General features: G+C 40.9%; 1 protein-coding gene across 1 annotated transcript; it reads left to right on the top strand.

Moving 5' to 3' along the window:
• The first annotated feature begins 205 nt into the window (after positions 1-205).
• Positions 206-2,514, top strand: LOC120896296 (luciferin 4-monooxygenase-like). The gene is made up of 3 exons (XM_040300300.1): positions 206-646; positions 740-947; positions 1,033-2,514. The coding sequence occupies exons 1-3, from the start codon at positions 518-520 to the stop codon at positions 2,328-2,330; spliced, it is 1,635 nt and encodes a 544-aa protein (XP_040156234.1). The 5' UTR covers positions 206-517; the 3' UTR covers positions 2,331-2,514.
• The last annotated feature ends 18,449 nt before the right edge of the window (positions 2,515-20,963 follow it).

The following is a 20,963-nucleotide window of genomic DNA, read 5'->3' as shown; positions in this document are numbered from 1 at the left end:
GCATTTAACCAAAGCAATTTAGAATATTTGAAAATAATTTAAATTTTATTGTGTGTTTAACCATTATGTTTTATTATCAAGTGATTCCTTATTTTACTTAAATTTAATTCTAAATTTCAATTTACGAAAAATCCCATAGTGAAGAAGTTTCAACCCTCACCAATACTATTACATACTTGCTGGTCAGTTAGCTGACGCGTCTTAACCGCGGCGTGCGCAGGTGCTGCCGGCGTCATTCGTCACGCAACGTTCGCGCGTTCGAAACCGGTTCTCGACGCCACGCACCGCACATAGCAGCTGACGGTTGAGCGATTATTTGTTTTGCTCGTTTTTGCTGCCCTATCGCACCCCTCAGCTCACTCGTGGAACTTAACCGTGTGCCCCAGTCCAGTCCAAAGGGCGGCCAATCGATTTGGAGCTTTGGTGTATGTGTGTGTTTTGGTTTTTTTTTCGTGTGTTTTTGGTCACCTTCCGCATCGCGTGCACTGAGTGAAACGTTTGTGTTCCGATAGCGAAAATGCATACCAAAGAGGACGACCAGTTCGTGTTGTACGGTGGACCCGACCCAACTGACCTGGACCGCTATGGGTCGCTCGGAGAGGTGATAGTTGCAGAGTTGAAGCTGCGCCCGGCGAATATTGGTTTGGTATTGTCAACAACGTGTCAACACGTATACCATCGCGTGCTCTAATCTGGAATTTGCTTTTTTTTTTACTACCCCTTTGTGGCATCTACGTAGATAGATCCGGTTACGCTGGAAGAACTGAGCTACAGCCAAATCTTAGAGCGATCTGCGCGGCTTGCCATTGGACTTGCGAAGCTAGGCATCAAGCGGACGGACAATGTGGCCATCTTCAGCCAGAACAGCCTGGAGTATTGTATCACGATGTTTGGTAGCATATTCGTCGGTGCTCCGCTGGCACTGCTCAATCCGGCCTATGTCGAAGGTGAGAAGTCGCTAATATAAGGCACTGTTGCATTCGCTTATCGGCAGAGGGTTGAATCGATAAGAAAATTAACACTTTCTCGTAGGGGAGCTAAGACACGCGATAGGACTGGCGAACCCAAAGCTTATCTTCATATCGCCCGATGTGCTTCAAAAGCTGATGCACACGCTCCGTGGAATACAGGGCCCAAAGCCGCGCGTTGTGCTGTGTGGCGAACATCCGGACGCTAGACAATATCCGGAGCTGATCCCGTTCGCCAGTCTGCTCGACAATGGACCGTTGGATTTAAATGTCTACCGACCGGAGCCAGTCAACAAGGCCGGACAGGTGGCGCTAATCGTATTGTCGTCCGGAACAACAGGCCTACCTAAGGGAGTTGAACTGACGCATCAGAGCATCATTGCTACGATCGCACACTCGAAAGAGTCGGCTAAGCTGCTGGAGCTACCCGATCAGCTGGTGGCGCTAGCAGTGACTCCTCTGTTCCACGTCGTCGCCGGTGTCGGGCTGCTGAATATGGTTACCAACAATTGCCGGTGTGTGGTGATGCCACGGTTCGATCCACACCTGTTTCTTAGCTGTATTGAAAAGTATCGCGTAAATCTAATGACACTCGTACCTCCGCTGATGGTCTTTCTGGCCAAACATCCCATGGTGGACAACTACGATCTCTCCTCGCTGATGACGCTGTTCTGTGGGGCGGCTCCGTTGAGCAAAGAGATCGAGGATCAGGTGCGGGAGCGACTGGGTGTAGCTTTCATTCGGCAAGGGTACGGCATGAGCGAAACCACGCTCGGTGTGCTGATGCAGGACGGATTCGAGAACAAAGCGGGCAGCGTGGGAAAGGTGCGCATGGGCCAGTGGGTGAAGGTGATTGATCCGGAGACGGGCCGTGCGCTCGGACCGAACCAGCGGGGCGAGCTGTGCTTTAAGGGCTCATTGATCATGAAAGGATATGTGGGCAAGGAGCAGGCCATCGATGCTGACGGTTGGCTGCACACGGGCGACATTGCGTACTACGATGATGATCACGAGTTTTTCATCGTGGACCGGATCAAGGAGCTGATCAAGTACAAGGGCTTCCAGGTACCGCCGGCCGAGCTGGAAGCGATACTGCTCGAACATCCGAAGGTAAGTGATGCAGCTGTTATCGGCGTACCAGACGAGCGTGCTGGCGAGCTTCCACTAGCGTTCGTTGTGAAAGAGCATGGCGAGCAGCTGACGGAGCAGGAGGTGAAAGACTTTGTAGCGAGCAAGGTGTCGGAGCAGAAGCGCTTATACGGTGGCGTTCGGTTTATCGAGCAAATTCCAAAGACTGCGAGCGGTAAAATATTGCGCCGTGAGCTAAGGGACCTGGTTAAAAATACTAAATCAAAATTGTAAGCAGTGATTATTGACAGTCAGTCTAGTTGCGGTAGGAGAATTAACAAACAAACAAAGATTGGGTGGTGTATTAAGTTTTTGAAGAGTGTGAATACTTCATAACAATGTCAAGTATAACAATGAAGCTTTGAAAAATAAGAAATAAAGTAATAATCGGTGGTCTAATGGTGAATGGTAAATCCTGCACATGTTTCCGATAACGTGATAAAAACTTGTATTGTGCGGATCGACCCGTACCTACCGGATCAGAGCCATCCGCAAGTATGGCTGTAACTGTAACCTGTAAGGTGCAACTAGGTTCATTACGTGTAAGAAAACATAAGCGATTCCATCGCGTTAGTGCAGCATGTTCGAGTCGGACAAAAGTAGTTTCAAGACAACAATAACAAAAGTAATCTAAATATTCAGTTTATGTCTGTAAGGAACTACATTCGGAAAACACTTGGATATGTTGAAAAGCGATTTTATAGATTGCAAATGAAGCTTATTATGTTGAGTTGGTCAGTGAGACCCTGTAATGTTAAAGTGGCAATTTTAGAATATATGGAACGGATTGGCAGTCCCTTGGTACAGTCGTCAACTCTTACGACTAAATAATATGCCCGTCAAGGAATCAATCGTCAATTGTCATATACATTGTCCTCCCGTAGCAAGGATTAACTATCCTTATGAGTGGCACTGAATAAGTAGAAGAAGGAATGGATGAATTTTGAAAGTAGTTTGGTAATATAAAAAATGGGGAATTTTCTTTTGTGATGCATTTCAGTAATTTAAAAAAGTGGAAATTTTGTAGAACTCGTTTGTAATACGATCATATTTTTTTACAAACTTGTAGCTCCGCCCAACAAATCGTAACGCTTGAGGTCATTCTCTTCCATTGTGTCATTTTCGGAATTGATAGTTGAAGTCTCATGAGTAAATTGTGATGTATAGATGTGGGCCATTCAAGAGTCTACCAGTCCAAAACAAAACTTATTGACCTCGGTGAATAAAGCGCCGAGGCATTGGATCATATTTTATTGAGAAAAAGAGCAGACACACACTTGTTTGTTAAATTATGTCTGGTAGACATAAATACATTGGTAGAAAAGATGCCAAGGGACAAATGTTTAAAAGCTATTAGCTTGTGCAATTAATTCAGGACAAGGACTATCCTACAAACAGCCAAAACTACCCTTTCAGTGCAACAAATTGCATTTCCACGAATAATATCATCACGAACCATTCGTTTCGTTGCCGTACCCTTAGCAAATGATCAACATATTAAGCAAAATCGTGCTTAAATGGTACTTTTCCGTGCAGTATTTCTATCCTTTAAATCAAATAGCTCTGAGCTTGCGAAGATGTTTCAAAGTAAAAAAAAACCTTAGTGTCACTTCATTTGTTTCCCTTTCACCGTGGCATTCGGTGCATGTCACTGGACGGGTTCCGTGTGTTAAGATGTCCATTTTTACTCTTCCCACCCACCAAATGATGTTATCTTTAGGGTAAGTCTTGGCTCCCTGCAAAACATCACAGCCGGAAGCGCGAGAAATGCCGGAGATGGAAGCAATTAATATTTCTTCAACACTTTAATCTAACTCTGGCCGACCGAGGAACGATACGATCGCTCGCGCTTATTTACCGGACCGTAGTTGGGCGCGTATTCGCTGCAAATGTGCTCCATCCGTATCCGTTATGGGGGGATGGGGGGGGGAAGGGCTTTGCGGTGACTGCACTGAAGGGAGAGAAGGTAGCACGGCAAGGTTTGGCAATCGGCACGGCAAAATGCTAAACTGTCAGCTGCCAGCTGCTGGTCGAGTTTCGGTGAAAATGGTTTAGCGAAATAAACTTGCATTGCGCGCGCGGCACCGGAAAACGCACCGCGGGAAAGCGTACAACTTTTGGCCGAGCGTGGAAAGTTCCGACAATTTTCTGCGATTACTCTCCGCACAGGACACGACTCCCGGTGCGGTTAGCGGTGCGGGGATGGAGGCTTGAGGGGGGGGGGAGTGAACCAGAAAGCATTGACAAGTGCGGAACAGCTGGCCAAACGCGTACGGTTGGATGGAAAAACGGTTTTTGAAATTTGTTTAGTTGCGAGTTATGGAATGAATTTATTAATTACCAACCAACGCGACTGGGCAGCCTGGTTGAAAGCTCTCCTCACAACAACAACCACCTTCTACTACCACCTTCGGGTTTAGTTAGATGGGACGGAGTGTATAGCGTACACTTTATCTGGTATCTGATTTACAATTTCGGTTTTTCGAGCAAATCGTGCCGAAATTTCCTGCCCCACTGATCGCGATACCGATTTGTAGAGGGAAGCGGTACGTCTCTTGATGACTCGGTTTAGCTACAGTGTGCTGGCATGAGGGAGTAGAGTTGAGCATAACATTTCCGCAAACCGCGGTAAACTACGGGTGTGTGTGTGTGTTGTTGGCTACCAGAAGAGTTGGTGCAGGGAGCAAAGGTGTGGAATTGCCAAGTGGGCAACACGGATGCAGAGTATGATGAAAGTATAAGTTAGTTTTTGGTCCATCCGCAGACGGTTATCTAATGGTGCAAGAAATGTTGTGGACTCCGTAGAGCATCCGGACCACACTTAACTGTGTGCAAAGCCGTGTTGCACGGGTAGGGTACAAGACGGAGACAGCTAAAAAAGGAAACTCATTTGCACCACCTAACACCATTCTCTTCTGTTCCTACTGCCCGTGCAGATGGGAAGTGACGGAAACATCTGGTAAAATGACTTTTTAATTAAATGCCATTGGTCTTCAGGTTTTTACTTCGGCTCAAGCCATCCGTTGGAGGGAAGGAAGAGTAACTGAAGTAGCTGACAGATCAAAATGAAAAAATAACACAACTGATAGGGAATGAAAGTGATTTTTGTTTATATTTCTCTGTTAAGGTAATTGAAAGAACAGGTAATTTGCAAGAAACAAAACTAGATCCACGATGGTTAAAGTCACTCATATAAAGTTTCGAGTTTACTAAAGGCAAAACAAATTTAAGCATATACCCGTATGAAAATGTTTCACAAAATTATTATAAAACCAATATACAAATTCTGCTAAAATTCCTACGCTTTTTACTACGATATTCCTACGCTGCAAATTGACTCCTGGGTATGGTTTGGCGACCACCAGGTACTGGCACCCATAGTCTAACAGCCGCTCCACAGTATGCTTGCAAAACTCCACAACTCGGTTGCAACACTCCATTATATGATTGCAAACCTCTACAGAATGCTTGCACGATTCCATTACCTGTTTGAAACATTCTCTTAATCGATTGAACTGTTCTATTATATGACTCAAAACCCTGTATAGTTTGTGGACTTGAACTGGAACTGTATTGGTTCAGTCCCGGACTACCAAATCGGTATGAGTCCATTATTCATTACATGACAGGTATGGTTCAAGATCTGCTCCAAGTAGGTTCAGTTCCAATGTTTCAAGACCGATATGGGTTCATCGTCGGTTCCAGAATCCAGATATGGGATCATTATCAGTTCCAGAATAGGTATAGGTTTACTATCGGTTCCATTACCAGTATGAAATCATTATCAACTTCAGGACAGCAATGAGATTCCGTATCAGTTCCAGGACCGGTATGTATTCATGATAGGTTCTAGCACCGATATGGGTACATGATAGGTTTCAGGACTGATGTCTGATCATGCTCGATGACAGTACCGATATTAATTTATGATCGGTCCAAAGACTGCTGTGGGTTCATGAACGGTCCTAAGACCGATATAGGTTCATAATTCATTCATTCAGGGCCGGTATGTGATTGGTTTGGCATTTAGGTTGCGTAAGGTGTCGTTAACAGTTCCTGATATTAAATGGGTTTCGAGGCTAATCATATCGGCGTACTCTTGAGAAGAAAGAAGATCTTTGAAATTTCGTTGCACAGCCCTTTAACATGGTCTAATTAACTAAACTCTTTAAAAATCTTCGTTAAATTTGTTATTGTATACATAAAAATTAAAAAATATGGTTACAAAGTACTTGCATCGCTCTTGGTATAAGCTTGCTTCTACACCGTCTTACGGCAGTGACACTGTGTTTCAGTTGCTGTGCGCACGGGAACAAGAAACAAGCACATCGCGCTTTGATTGCCATTGCAAAAGATTGCGCGTAAAACGCAAATCGTTTGAAAACGAAAAGCTTTTAAATTTTATCACTTCGATCGGTTGTGTGCAGCATCGCGTTCGGTCACAAAACTTCCCAAAAACAAAGTTTGCGAACCGTGGATCAGTTTGTGTAACCACTGTTTTTAAAACTACCCAAGACAAGGTTCTGCTTGTGCCCCACCTCTCCACAAAATACATTGCAAGTGGAGTCTGGTTCGGGACAAGGCTCCCGTGTTTTAGCTACTCACACTGAAACCGTAGCAAAAATCATAAAAATGATAATAAAATAACGGCAATAACAGCCGAAGTGGCTTGGTTTGCCGTTAGCTTGCAGAATGCCTGTGACCCCACCATGCCAAAAGGTACTGTTTCGAGACACCGTCTTGTTTCCTTTACCTCCGCTGCTCAGCCGCTTTCCTCTGTTGCTCTGTTGAGACTATGAACAAAAGGATGTAGTGCATGTGCACCACCGGCAGCCCGAGCGTCAGTACCATTGTGTTGTCCATTTTATGGTTTCAGACGACAGAATGCGTTGGAGCGTCCAATATTACTGCCCCAATCCTGTCGCACGACAAAGTAGTAATCGTTTTCGGTTCTCAGGATGGAAATGAAATTTTCAAAATCATTCCAAACTTCGCAAGCCGTCCGGGGAGTGGGCCAACGGGATGAAAGGGCGTTTGAGAAAAATAAATATCTATCCATCTACCAAGCAATACACCATCAAATATCCATTCGCGTGGATGCCACTTACAGCGTGAGAGCAGGAGCAGCGGGTAAGGGGCATTTTATTTTTTTACAGACGGCATTAAACGCATTCCAACGATGCTGTTGTTGATTCTGTCTGTTTGCAGAACGGGACGGGGCTGTCATGCGACACAAACCGAAACGCGAGTGATGAGTTAAGAATGGTTTGTAAGATGGCAGCGAAAAAACAAAAACCATCGGCGACGCCTGTGCGACTGGTTTATGCTGCGAAATCATCCGGTTACGATGAGCACGATCAGTAAAATATGGCAGTTAAGATAAAGGCACTGAAAATGAGCACGATAAATGTGGCAACAATCGCACGCAGAAGTCGTGCGGGAAGGTTTGAGGGAAGGTGCGGGTTTTATAATAATAAAAAGCTTTTAACACATGAATGGTGATGAATTCAGAATGAAGTTTGTGTCGGTATTCTGTTTTTTTTTTGTTGGTAAACGTAATAAGTAATGCAAAATTAAGCAAACCATACCTTCAAAAAGATTGTCAGAAAAAGGTATCGGCTGGGAAAGCCAAACTTTTACAACAGCGACATATGGCATTACAACGGAATAAAATTTACATTCACTTGTTTACCTTCACGTTAGCCTTCCGGCAGAGCCTTATTCAATGCAGACTTCATCGGTATCAGCTGTTGCACCGTGCAAACCTGTTGGGAAACGGACATCCGGGAATATTTTTGCCATTTTTGTATTTTTACAGAATGATCTCCATGGATGAAGGTGTGTGTTGAACGTGATTTGGCAGTTATAAACTTAATTCAACATTTGTTGCAAATTTCTCATTGTATACATACATAAAAATGAACGAATTTCATATTAAACGAATTCCATTACTTTTAACTTTTAAACCATAATTTAAGTAATAATCAGGGAATTAGTTATAACGATTGCCAAGTAAAACGAGCCATAATGATTAATTGTAGTGTTTTATATATTTGAAAGAGAGTTGAATCACTATCTATTACCATAAAAAGCATGCATGCTAATCAACGGCAACTCAATTCGAATTTCTTGCCCTATTTCGTGAGTTTAACACAGTTTCCATAAACTTTTTCTGATTGTCCTTGTATGTTATGGTTTTTTCTCAGAAGAGTTTTACCTCCTATTTTGGATAATACCCAGAGTGCCTAATTTTGCAATCATTAATGGATATTAACAGCTTCAAATATCAATGACAACATGAACAGCAAAAACATGTTCTTGAAAAGAGTTGTTTTGGAAGCAAAGTTAAGTAAAATTATAAAATATGACCTATGTAAAATGATGAAACATAACTGATCTTTCAGAATGTTGATGCATTAAAAGTTAAAAAAGAGCTCCTTATTTAAATTAAATTGTTGCGATTTCTTAAACATAAGTACGAACAATAAGGTAAAACAATACGCTTTACAATACGCCTATAATGTATTCTTTTTTTAATCTTTTATGAGAGGTTTTCGATCCACCGTTAATTTTTAAACAAATAATTGTTTTATACAACAAATATTGTTTTAAGTGCTCCTTGAGAAACTTCTAAAATTATTTCAGGCAGGTATATGATAAAATCTATGAAGTCAGAACTAAAAGGATGTAAGTCAGTAACGTGACCTAAATATGATAATGAATATCTTTGGTTGCTAACTGGATGAGTTATAATGCTTTTTGAATTCATGGTTTATATTCACGAGGAATAGAATTTAACAACTTCAATCATATTTACAATTTCGATTTGTTTTTAAATAGTAGGAAGGCTGCAAATATTTGTAGCGATTTGTAATTTGCATGCTAGAGCAAATCAAAAGCACCAGCCGCACATCTCATTAAAAAAAAATATGCTCAGTCGTTATGAATACATATTTTATTCCACCCACGGGGAATAAATACTGCTGGAAACAGTAAAACGGTATGTGCTAGAGAAGGAAGTCAATCGATGATTATGTTTTGCCAGTAGTATTTTAATTGGATCGAGAAAGAATGTACTTCCGTACGCACTAGATAAAAGAATTTTTTGATTATGATTATGGTTCTTCCTCAAATGAAACGAACTTTTGAACAAGACCCGAGGGTGCATTGGGTGAATGATGGGAGAGAATATTGAGAAAGAATAAAGATAACATCAGTTATGCAATGGGCATATTTATATTAGATTGTTATCGGAGAGCAATACATTTAAACTATGACCTTTGAACTGGGTCAAGTAAATGCAACCAAAGGTAAACGGACTAAATGTCGTCTAATGACTGTTGAAAATTATTCAAGACATAACACCACGATCGGTGCTAATCAAGCAGCTTAATGTGCAGTAATATTTCAACAATCGGCTATCTGAAAGGTAAATGGAACGATGATACAACCCATGATATCCATCCGGCGGTTTTTTGCCATTAGTATGCGACTGGATTACAGGAATGTCTGTACCGGTTATGGGGCGAATGCATCGAATCGATTCATGCGACAAGTGGAAAGCGTTATGAAATATGCATGAGTCGTTTAGCATTACCCAAACCCAAAAAACGAGCATGAGGCTGCCCAGTTTTCTCTGTTTCGCTTGAAACGAGGAAGGCGCTTGATCTCCCTCAAATCATTGCCCGTTCCACGTGCTAAATCGTTCGCAAAAAGTTCATGAATCTCATCCAAGCGTACTGCCGACGTACGATTCAACAAGCTTTTAGCCCGTTGGCACTGTCGGCCGAGCATGGGCCGAAAGGCAAAGCCAAATAAATATAAATTTTCAATAAAACATATTGATTGTATTTCGGGAAAAAATCGTTCCAACCAAATGGCAAGATACAAAAGGTACAGGATGAAGAAAGCGATGGGAAAATGCTAACGCTGCGCTTCAGACTCAGGCGCACATGCAGCTCGGTGGCCAGTGTTGCGGAAGCACGTGGATGGAAAGATGGCTTGCCCACCTTCCCACCGCCTTGATACTCACTCACCGATGCGCCGCTTCCGGAGTGGATTGAGTTTGGAAATCAAATAGTAACCGATTTGCTGCGTTTACTTCATTTTATTCTCCATCTGGATCTATTTTCGATTTGGTTGCCAGTTTAATCATATATGTGTGTGTAAAAGAAAACACACATACACCTGCATGATCTGCGCTTTGAATCAAAGGCCGTGTTTTCTGAGACGACTGTCGACGATTGCAGGCTGGCCCAAAACATGGCGTACCAAACGAACAGGAAACCGGAAGTCCTGCAACGTTTTGATGGTGCCACTGGCCGCCCTCCTTTCCACACACCGGCATGTCGTAAGTTGGCTAAGCTCGGTTTTTATCTTCGCTTTGGCCCGGCAATGTCGAGTGTATTTATGTTTGAGCTACATTTTTACACAGATTTTATTTTATTTGTACGCCAGTTATTTTATGCTTCGCTTCCAGTCAATCGGCAAATTCCTGTAGCCCTCGGGGACAAACAAAATAAAAAAAATGCAAGCAAAAGCGATGAACGGTGGCGGGAGTTGTGTGACCTTAGCTTCATGATTCTTGTACACTTTTCTACGCTGTACAATCTCGTCGCAGTGTGGATCCGGTGTTCATTCAGCTGCTCGAAATATTGCAACGGTAAGCGATGCAACTCTTTCCGAGCACTCATGTGCTGGCTGTAGTAGATACGCCCGATGGCACCCGGCATAACGCGGCACGGGAGTACGGAACGCAGAAGGTTTACAGTTTATAGCGCTGTAAAGATCCGGTATCGGCACCGGTGGGCGCTTCCACCATCTCTCAGGTGGAGATATGACTCTATTTAAGCTTGCCTTTACGGTGCACTGTGCTGGTGGTGCTGGTTGTGGCAGTGTGTGGCAGTGGTATGGGTGAAGCCTTAGAAAATATCTGCACAGTTTGGTAGGAGAAATTAGTCCCGCGATGCCATTCCCGAGTGCCGGTTGGGTTTGGGAGTGGATAAATAAAAATATTTCCACCTGCCGCGGGATGGCATGTTCCCATACCAAGGTTGGGTTGTTTTTTAGCTGACGTCAGCAAAGAGAAACATGATTAAAGAACTCTGCAGGAAATGTGTTGGTGTGTGTGTGTGTGTGTTTGTTATGAGGATTTTTCGAGAACGACGTTTAAGAGCATTTTCCACATGTAGGTCAAGAAGCTTTGAGGTTGAATTAAGGGGTTAGGAATTTTTGAAAAAATACTTTTCTTCACATGTGCATTTTTGGGCCTTTGTTTTGATGTGTTTGGAGCACACGGTCTCTCTTCGATATGCGCATTGGAAGGAAAGGCCACGAAAGAATGAATAATAATCAAGGAATCAATGGGTTGTTCCCCAGAGTAGTCATTATACAAATTTGGATAATTTGTACGAAAATATCATGTTAGTTCAAAGAAAGTTGTCTATCTAATTATTTTTATTTTAAGGGAGGAAAATAAATCTGCCTAGTTTTGGGAAACATGGGAAGTAATTCAATGCTCTCCTATTCCGTTCAATTTTCATGACCATTATTATGGATCTCCTGCAAGATACTCGTGTAACTAATTGTTTGAAATTACTCATTTGAGCTCGTTGCTGTAACACGATACAGTTCTTAATTTTATACTAAAAATATCTCTTTTCTACAACAGTGCCTTTAATAAGATTAAGTGTTTCAAGCAGGATGTTGTTATTTACTTTATCCTTATATTACTTAAAACAACAAAACACACAAACTAAATTAGAGTTGTTATTTTGTTTTGAAAAAGGAACATATTAAATGTTTGAATTTACTTTTTGAATTGAAATACATATGAATACATTTTCCCTACATTTCCATATTGTGTTGGAGTGGTTTCAATTTTGAAACTCCCAATTACTGCACCGAAATTCATCCTCATGCACACTATCCAAGATTTCCAAAAATCAAGTCCTTACTCACAAATTGATCCCTTGCTAATTAGTAAGTGCTTGATCGCGCCACTTATCCTATTGCGGAGCGCAACCGAATCGACAAACACATCCACCGAACTCCATCGTACAAGCGGCGAAGATGGAGCCGGGTGGGCTTGTGAAACGAGCCAAAACATCTTCGTCCGGTCCCGGCTCCGATAGTCCGACCAGCCGCTCAATATTATTCATAACGCTTTTATTTAGTCGATGGTGGTAAAAAATTAATTGGATTATGGAAATTTCGCTCTCTATGATCGATTGAACGGTGCGCGGCTGTGGTGAATCGCCCAATGCCTCGTACGGCCCATCGACCGCATCGAAATGCGTGCGTGTTCTGCAGTACAACACTGCTGCTCCTGCTGGTGGTGGTAGTTTACCAGCGCGAAAAGCGAGGAAATTGTTTGTTTTGAAGTGTGAGAAAATTTTCAGAGAATGCGAACCGAGCTGTGGCCGCACAAAAAGCCGGGCGCTTAGCTTGGAACGGTATTGATGATGGCGATGATGTTGGCGTTCGATGCCGACGTTTCGATCGTTTCCATAGAAAGGCGTATCGATGGTGTCCGGTTTTGGGGCAATTTTTGCGCCTCTACCGGTATGAAGTGACCATTTATCATCGTTGAGCGTTTGTGCAACGTGGTCGGGACGTTGTGTGTTAGCGCTTTTGTTATTACTGTTTTGCAATCTTGCTCGACGAATCCGTTTGTTCTTGGTATCGCATCCTGGCCACACGCGGTTTGATTCTTCTGGCAAACGCGTGTTCGTTGATTTTTGTGTAATTATAATCCATTGCGGAACGCCAATAGCGTTACTAACGGCAACTGATTGCAGTTACTCTATCGCAGGCGCACGGTTTATTTACAAATGCGTCGTTAAATTGCAAACGATTGACGTGACGTTGGTGTAGTACCTAGCTCATATAACCGGCGGAAGGTAAGCAGGTCGTATTTTAAATCACACCGAAATGAAAAAAAGGGTAAATATGGGAAACGATTGTTGAGCTGGCAAGGGAAAAAATAAGCTTACATTTTGTGCGATGTATTAGTACAATAATATTGATAACTTTTTATGTTTCTGCAGTTTAAAAAAAAGTGTTTTGTACAAGTAAACCATGAATCGGATCTAGCCGCTGCTGTGCATATATTATTAATATGATCCTCTTGCACAGGGAACTGTAAAAATACAACCATAACTTGTACAATGTTTGCACGGGATACAAAATTCATCAGAATCGATCAATGTCCACGCTATCAGCCTACATCATTAATCAAAATTCTTTCAATTCATCTTTACTCAGTTTACCAACGCTTCAACGAGCGATCAAGTGTTATATTTGTAAAAAAAAACACTATCACATTGGCTATGTTGACGATGGTATGCAAAATTTGAAACTTTTGTGGCTAGTAGACTATCACAAAATGAAACAGCTATTTACTTTAACCTTTAAACACGTTTATTGGTATTCGGAATAGCAAACGTTTAAAAAAATATAATTTTCAGAACGTTTCACATATAACATTCACAAATATATTTTGTTTTAATTTGTAATCCCTTCGCTACTGCATTATTTCTGATTTTCAACTTGATTTACATAATCGCATATATGCCAAACATTGAGGATTGATTGCGCGAATACCTAATAGAGCCATCTTTTTTTGTCTTTACAACATTGTTTAGTTTCTACTTTTCGAAAAATATGTTCCCACTTATCTTAAGAAAAATATGAATAAAGCAAAAGCTTAGAGGCTGAACTAAATCAAGAACAATTAGCACCAATGTTCACCCAAACCGGATTATCGCAAGCTAATCCTTTCTCAACGTTAGACGACCAAATCGGATGTCCTTAAAGTGTCAAGCGTTCTTAGCGTTCCAGCAAACGATTAGAGTGAATCAGTAAACAAGAGGTACAATTGATGCCGGTGCCCTTTTAATGGCCTCCGGTAATTGACACAAAGCAGCGATCTCCGGATTCATTTCTTGCGGAGCTCACACCACACCACAGCACATTAGTGATGGCAGTAGAACGTATTTAATGAAACCAACAGAGTAGAACATTGGGTTCATTCCGCAAAATAGCGATGAAGACACACTGGACTGTACTGCTAGACGCAGGTAATGCTTGTCAAGGGATACAAAAGAGCAAGAGCCAGACGAAGTTGATGGTTTGACGCAACATCATGATCATCACCATCATCCCCCATCATAGAAGAGCAGACATAGAGGCAGCCGAACATGGAAGGAACGGTACAATCGGACCAATCGTTGGAAAATCTGCGATGTGTTAATCGGAATCGGGCCATCCGTAGTGGCAGTTCTTGATGTTGGTTGGCATGCGTTGTTACTGTTGTGATACTTGGAACAATTGTTGGTATCCTTTCGAGAGAGGTCAAAATCCTTTTTCCCTCCCCTCAAGGGTTTGAGATCCAATGACAAGACAGCTGTAGGTCGCTATTTGAGTGTCTACACTCTTGAAGCGCTGGTTTGTGGCATTCGAGAATGGTTTAATTGTCGTATAATTTGCCTTTTGCTCAGCACCACTTGCCATCATTGCCTTACGATCCAAACGGGCGCATGAAGCGTCTGCTCTGATTACACGAATAAAATGGCATACAATTATGACGGTTTATAGCTGGAAAATTGAGTGCGATCTCATGTGGAGCGTTCTCAGATAACGTAGCTGTTTTTGTGTGTGTATGCATATGTGTGTTTCCTTACCATGCATCTCATTCGCTGCAATGAAATGGAGAGGAAGGCAATTACTTCCGTCACCATTTGCACCATGATGCGTTCGTCGTGTGCGGTGTGACTTCCGGGCGCGTTGTCGCGACGGGTAATGCGTTTGCTGTAGCGTTTCCGGCTCAATTTCGCTACAGCCGCTACGGAAGGTGCAGCAGCATTTCGTGTATAATGCTTACGAATGGATGCATTCTACCGTGCGCAGGCTGGTGGATTTTCGTACTGCTCTGCTATGCAGCATTATACAGGCCAGTGTGGCACCGGTAGAGTAGCGAATGAATGGGAAGGATGGGGCAAAAAAGAAGAAAAAAAAAGGAATGACAACCCATGCAAAGGCAGAACAATTATTGCACCCGTTCATTGTCACCTACACGGTGTTGAGGTGTTTATTCGGTATGAATAATAATTTTCCTCACGGATCGCTTTCAAACGTTGAATTGCTGTGAGTATTCTGTTCCATCACCATCCTCTTTGCGTATGGTTGAATGCTGCATTTATGTATGGTTTATGCATGTGCAAATGATATGACCGTGAATCACCTCTGAAGATCGGTTGAATGGTGTTAGAGGTCAACCAGAAATAAGCTCGAATGAACGCGTTCATTTATGGTTGATGATGTTAGGTTTCATGAAAACAGTCACGTTTTATGGTCAATAAATTTGTTTTCATTTGACCTTTTCGCGGCTGAACATTTGCTATTTTATTTTGAATTTGAGCAATAAATAATTTGTTTGTACGTTTCTGTAGAATGTAGTATAATTAAATTGTACATTAGTAACAAAAAATGGGAATTATTTTTCAAGCAGTAAGAATTTTTTGAAATTGAAGGCAACTTGGAAAATAAGAAAATATGGTTTATTGTGATAACATAATTGTTTATCTAACAAATTGTACTCTATTTATAAAAATAATTACATAGACTGATTGTAATAGTGTACAATATTGACTATTTAGTTTGAGTAATGCAGCCAGGTCATTATTTCTGAATAAAAAAAATATCATCAAAATTAAGCATAGATGCAATTAAAACAATAATTAGTACAATTGTTTTTTTTAGCTAAAAGCGTAAATGATGTCTTACTATGTAATTATCAACATTGAAACATTATCTTATAGATTTAATTAATCCATTTACATATAAACGTTTTTCAAGGCTTCATCCATCAATTATGATAAATGATAAAGTTATAATATTTAGACTCACTTTCCTTCTTATGTAACAAAATGTAGTTTGTAATGTTGCGAGAAATTTTCCACAATAAATTACGTAAAAGAATCTTAGATTTAAATCAGCAACTTTCTAACTACATATTTTAAAAAAATCGGGTTAGTGCCGAGGCTATTCAAACTCATTAAAATTCATAAAAATAGTAACCTTGTATTAATTTGTATTACTAATTTGTAATACGTTAACGTAAGTTTTTACGTTTTATAAACATTGTATTTTGCGTTACGTTTCAAAAGATTCACTCCCCCGCCTTCCCTTCCCTAAGTAACAAATCGTAACGATTGTTGAAAATATCTCTCTCCACCTCCTCCCCTCCTCCGAGGTATGAACATTACGCAATTGGTGAATGATGCATACTTGTTATTAGTATTGTTACTCAAAACTATAAAGGAAACTCTACCCAAAAAGAAAAACACTCTAAACTGCTGTGAAGCTGCAACCACGATAAAATATGTGCAATGAATGTTAAACGATATCTTTTTACGTGAAAAAAGAAAACCAATACAGCATAAAGCACAAAAACCGTAAATCTATGATATATTTATGGACCGGTTTCGATACGTTTGCGATGTTATTGAAAAGCATCATCGTCATGAATCTTGATGGAATGTGAATTCTGTCACTACCACATGAACGTATCTCAAGGTAATAGAATAGGTGGATGGTGTCCAAAGATATGTGTTTGCTGCACCACTGTCATGCAAGAAGGCTGGAATAAGGACAAACTAAATTCAATTTATATTTCATATCTTCCGTTTTTAGCTTCATCCATTGCACGAATCCGTATAGAACTAAGCGCATAGTGTTGCTTATGTTTGAGGTAGTTTTACGGTGAAAAGATTTCCGTTTTTATATTTTCCGCTGCTTGTTGAGGGAAAGCGTGTGATTGCTGAACCATTCGGATTTGCAGAAGCAATGAACTGGTCAATCAAAATGGGATGCTTTCAAGTTAGTGCACTACCTACAAACTTTGATGTAATCGAATCGACAGAAAAAACTGATAAAGCCTTCTGTATCCGTTTTTGGGTTAAAATACGTGGATCAGCCGTCCCAAGCAGGAGAGAAGTAGAGAAAACATAGATTACAGCACCGCTCACTCCACCAGCGAAGAAAACGGCACACTCTGCCGTGAAGCGCATGGTGCGAGCGATTCATAATTTATTCATATTTCTTTAACGTTAAGAGCAATTTGGTGTGTGGCGAAGGTGTGGAGGTGCAAATGGAATAGCTTCCGACTCGTGGTATCGTACAGGGTTTTTTTTTGTTTTTGTGGTGTTTGTAAGTAAGTTTTTATCGTGTCTGTTCCTATTTTTTCCAATTTCAGCAAAAAAGTTTTGTGCTTTACTGCGGTCTGTCCGTGGTGCGGACGCAGCAGAAGTAGTTGGTGGAAAAATGTGATAAAACAACCACAAAATTGATGACGGTGTTTATGATGAAGCACTTTCTACTCGGGGTGGAACTTTTCACCTCTCGAGGTTTTCATTTTTTCCCACGTTCAGCCTAACGCGGCACACGGTCTGATGAAGTATTCAAATGCCAGGGAATAATATTCAAAGCGAATGTAGACGTTTGGAAACAATGTTCAAATGACGATGTAATGAATGAACAAGAAATGGGTAGTGAAGATGTGAGATATAGAGCTCAATGGAGTTTTGCTTGAAATATGGTAATGTCTTATAACACAAAATGTCTAAATTATTTCATATTGCAATATTGCAATTATGTTCTACGTTTTAGAGACTTAAAAAAAGAAAATTTTAAATGAATGTAAAAATGAATTCCTTTAAGATTCATGTTAAAAAAAATGACTGAAATCATTAGACCGTTCGTATCGCGAGGTTAATGGGCCTCCAACGAAGGCTCACCCGGGCTAAGTGTTGTAAAACGATACGGTAAAACCATCAGCACGCTTCTGTTCAAATCTGCAGCATCCTTCTCCGTTCGATGGCTTCATACAGCATTACCATTCGGGGCAAGGGGACGGTGAGCGGCGAACGTTTCGTATTTAATTACAATCTCGTCCAGACACTTGCGGACGTAACCGGTTTGGGGAGAATCTTCTCCGCTGACCTAAATCCTCGCAGGAACGCGATTAAGCGAGAGCAATCACTTTGACACGATTTTGTTATCGAATTATTTCGATTACAGCCAGCCAGATGGGCTACGGAAGGCAGATTGAATTGTGGCAGCGTATCGACTCGGCGATGGTACATCTGTGCGAGTCTTCTTAGCAAACGTTCCTGTCTCATTTTCACGTCCTCTCCAGCGAGGCAAGGAAAATGGATGGATTTAATTGGCAAACTTGGTAGTTTTATCGTGCGAGCGTGGTGTTAAATTGTGCAGCAGCCACTTTGTGCACGGGCTTCGGCTGCACATATTTAAGCTCGTGTCACTCTGGGGAGCAGTAATTGAAACGAGCTTGCAACCGAACGCAAATGTGCATTGTGCACGTGCGTCGTTGCACAACACAACGTACACTTACAGCCAATTGTTCCCTATGCGCCTCTGCAATACAGAACTGCGTTGGTAGAGAATCAATTCCGTTAATGAATAGTATTCGAGGAATAAACTCGAGCATGAACATGCATTAGGTTGGACTGTTGTGTGTTGCACGGTGTAAAATGATTTTGGGGGATTGTTTCACTCTGTTCAATACCATTAGGCACACTGCAGGATTTTATCACAGCTCTTCTGATGTTGGTACGGGAGGTTTTGAAAGACCAGCGGTGTAATAATGCGAATAATTGATGGGCTTTTGAAATGTAAGGACCAAATGGTTCGTTGAATTTTGGTTCAATGAGTGTAGGAAATGGTGGAGGAGTGAGATATAGAAATAGAGAAATTTTGAGAGGGAAGGAGAGAGAAAGAGAGAGATTGCTATAGTAATAATGAGCACGATTGTCATACGGCTCAAGCTGATTACTATCTGGTATATACTGAGAATGACATCCATGTTAAGAACTTATCAAACATTTGTGTAATCTGTAATGGCACGATCTTTTGTGTGATCTTTGACGATATTTTGTTCTGATAAAGTTATATAATTTTCTCCGTTGGGGCGTACCCGTGATACAGGCCTTAATTTGCACGACTGAATAACATGGCAGTTGTGGGTTCAAGTGTTGTATCGACCGTCTCCTCGCAACAAGGACTGACTATCCAGTTACGTGGTAAGCCTGTATTGCTCCTTAGAAAGTGTGCAACACACTGTAAGTTTGTTTTATATATTAAAGCATTATTACGTGTTTTATGAAGTTGTTGGTCGTTGCTTTTCCGGTCGTAAAAGCAACACAAAACTACATACCGTTTAATCCTGCCTTTCGTTCTCAACTCAATTCAAAGGTACAAATAAAGCAGCTGGTAGTTGCTAAAGAACACCAATCGAACTCAACCATCTTCATGGTCTCGTGTGTTCTTCGCCTAATTGTATAGGACACTGGATTTGTGCTTAGCACACAAATTGATCTGATGTTCCCGTTGTTACGAAGGATGTAGTTTCGAAAAGTTTCAACTGTGCTACGTACAAAGCACAAGCTTTGTAGTTTACCTTCCACCGAAATGGATCGTACGCTAGGTGATTGTTTTTAATTCAATAATCTCAGCTTCAGTTTCTGCCAGCAGCAGTCCTGTTTAGTTTGTAGGAAACCCGTAACTTTTATGGTGAGTAAATGTGACAAAGCTGGTGCGAGGAATAGTTTTAGAATATGGATGCGCTATGGAAACAGAAAGCACTTAACGAGGTTTCAAAAAGATTTAAACTTTTTTCTAAATTTGTAATATTGAAATCTTTCTTCTTCATATCTATTTCAAGGAAAGAAATGTGTGTTAAAGTAGTGGATAAATTAATCGTTACACGCATATTGTAGTACATTATTTAGATAACTTACGCAACTTACGAACCGATTATGATATTATGGTATATCAACCAGACATAAGGCTTGATACATACAGAAATTATCCGCAGTACCCGATACTCGATATACGCGAATTCGCAGTACGCAATTCCTCCTCATTAGTCGGCTTCATGTGTTTTTGCAAATATTTTAATATTTCGATATAATTAGTGCTCTTTTTGAAAAGCGTGCTTTTTAAAATAGTTGAATATCATGTTACATCGAATTTGTGCAAGAGATACCCGTTTTTCAACAAAAATATTTGATTAAAAAAAACGATTCGATATTATTCGACCCTTGAACGGTAATATATTCCTTTTTTCGATAGGATTCCGCTATACGCGTAAACTCGACATGTGCTATTGTGCTCTGTACCATACGATAGCGTACAACTGCAAATGCAAAATGCGAAATGTAAAATGCATTGAGAACAGGAATCTATCAATTGTGAATGATACAGAAGCCGTAATAACGTTTTAGTTATTTATTGGATATTCGTTACATGGTTTATAAAGATTTATTCAATCGTTCTATATAGAAACGTTCAGCTTTATGTATTGAATTTTCTTCTTTCCTTCCGTGAATGAAATAAACCTGCTAGAAGAAAATAAGAAGTGAATTATTAGCGACATCTGAACACTGATGTACAGCAATAGTCAACTTACCACTACGACATAAATCTATATTGTATAAAACAAAATAACATGAGAAGTTTATTTTTATTGCCTCACAAACAGCCGAAAGGATATCTGAAGGCTAACACGCATTAGACCAAAGAAATTTCAATGTGGGTTGCGGTTGAATAAAATCCACAGCAGTGGCTTATGTTTTATCTTTTCCTTGTAAGAAAAAAAAATCTCTTTTTTTCTTTTTTTAAAGCGATTCCTCATCCACGCTCAGTATCGCGTTATTGAAAGTGGGTTGCTCTTGTTTTTTTCTTACCGATCAGCATCACTATTGGACCAGCTCGATTTGGGGTTAGCTAGTCAGTAAGCCATCCAAGCATGATTGTTAAGAACGGGCGTGTTTCCTTTTTTTTTGG

The sequence above is a fragment of the Anopheles arabiensis genome, chromosome 2 (genome assembly GCF_016920715.1).
Source record: "Anopheles arabiensis isolate DONGOLA chromosome 2, AaraD3, whole genome shotgun sequence".
Lineage (NCBI taxonomy): Eukaryota > Metazoa > Arthropoda > Insecta > Diptera > Culicidae > Anopheles > Anopheles arabiensis.
The sequence above is the reverse complement of the archived record's forward strand: the minus strand, read 5'-3'. Positions and strand labels throughout refer to the sequence as shown.

Bases quoted from the DNA above. Each gene is read 5' to 3' on its own strand.
- LOC120896296 (XM_040300300.1), top strand. From the start codon at position 518: ATGCATACCAAAGAGGACGACCAGTTCGTGTTGTACGGTGGACCCGAC. The intron at 647-739 runs GTATTGTCAACA...GCATCTACGTAG, and splicing joins GCCCGGCGAATATTGGTTTG to ATAGATCCGGTTACGCTGGA. The intron at 948-1,032 runs GTGAGAAGTCGC...ACTTTCTCGTAG, and splicing joins CAATCCGGCCTATGTCGAAG to GGGAGCTAAGACACGCGATA.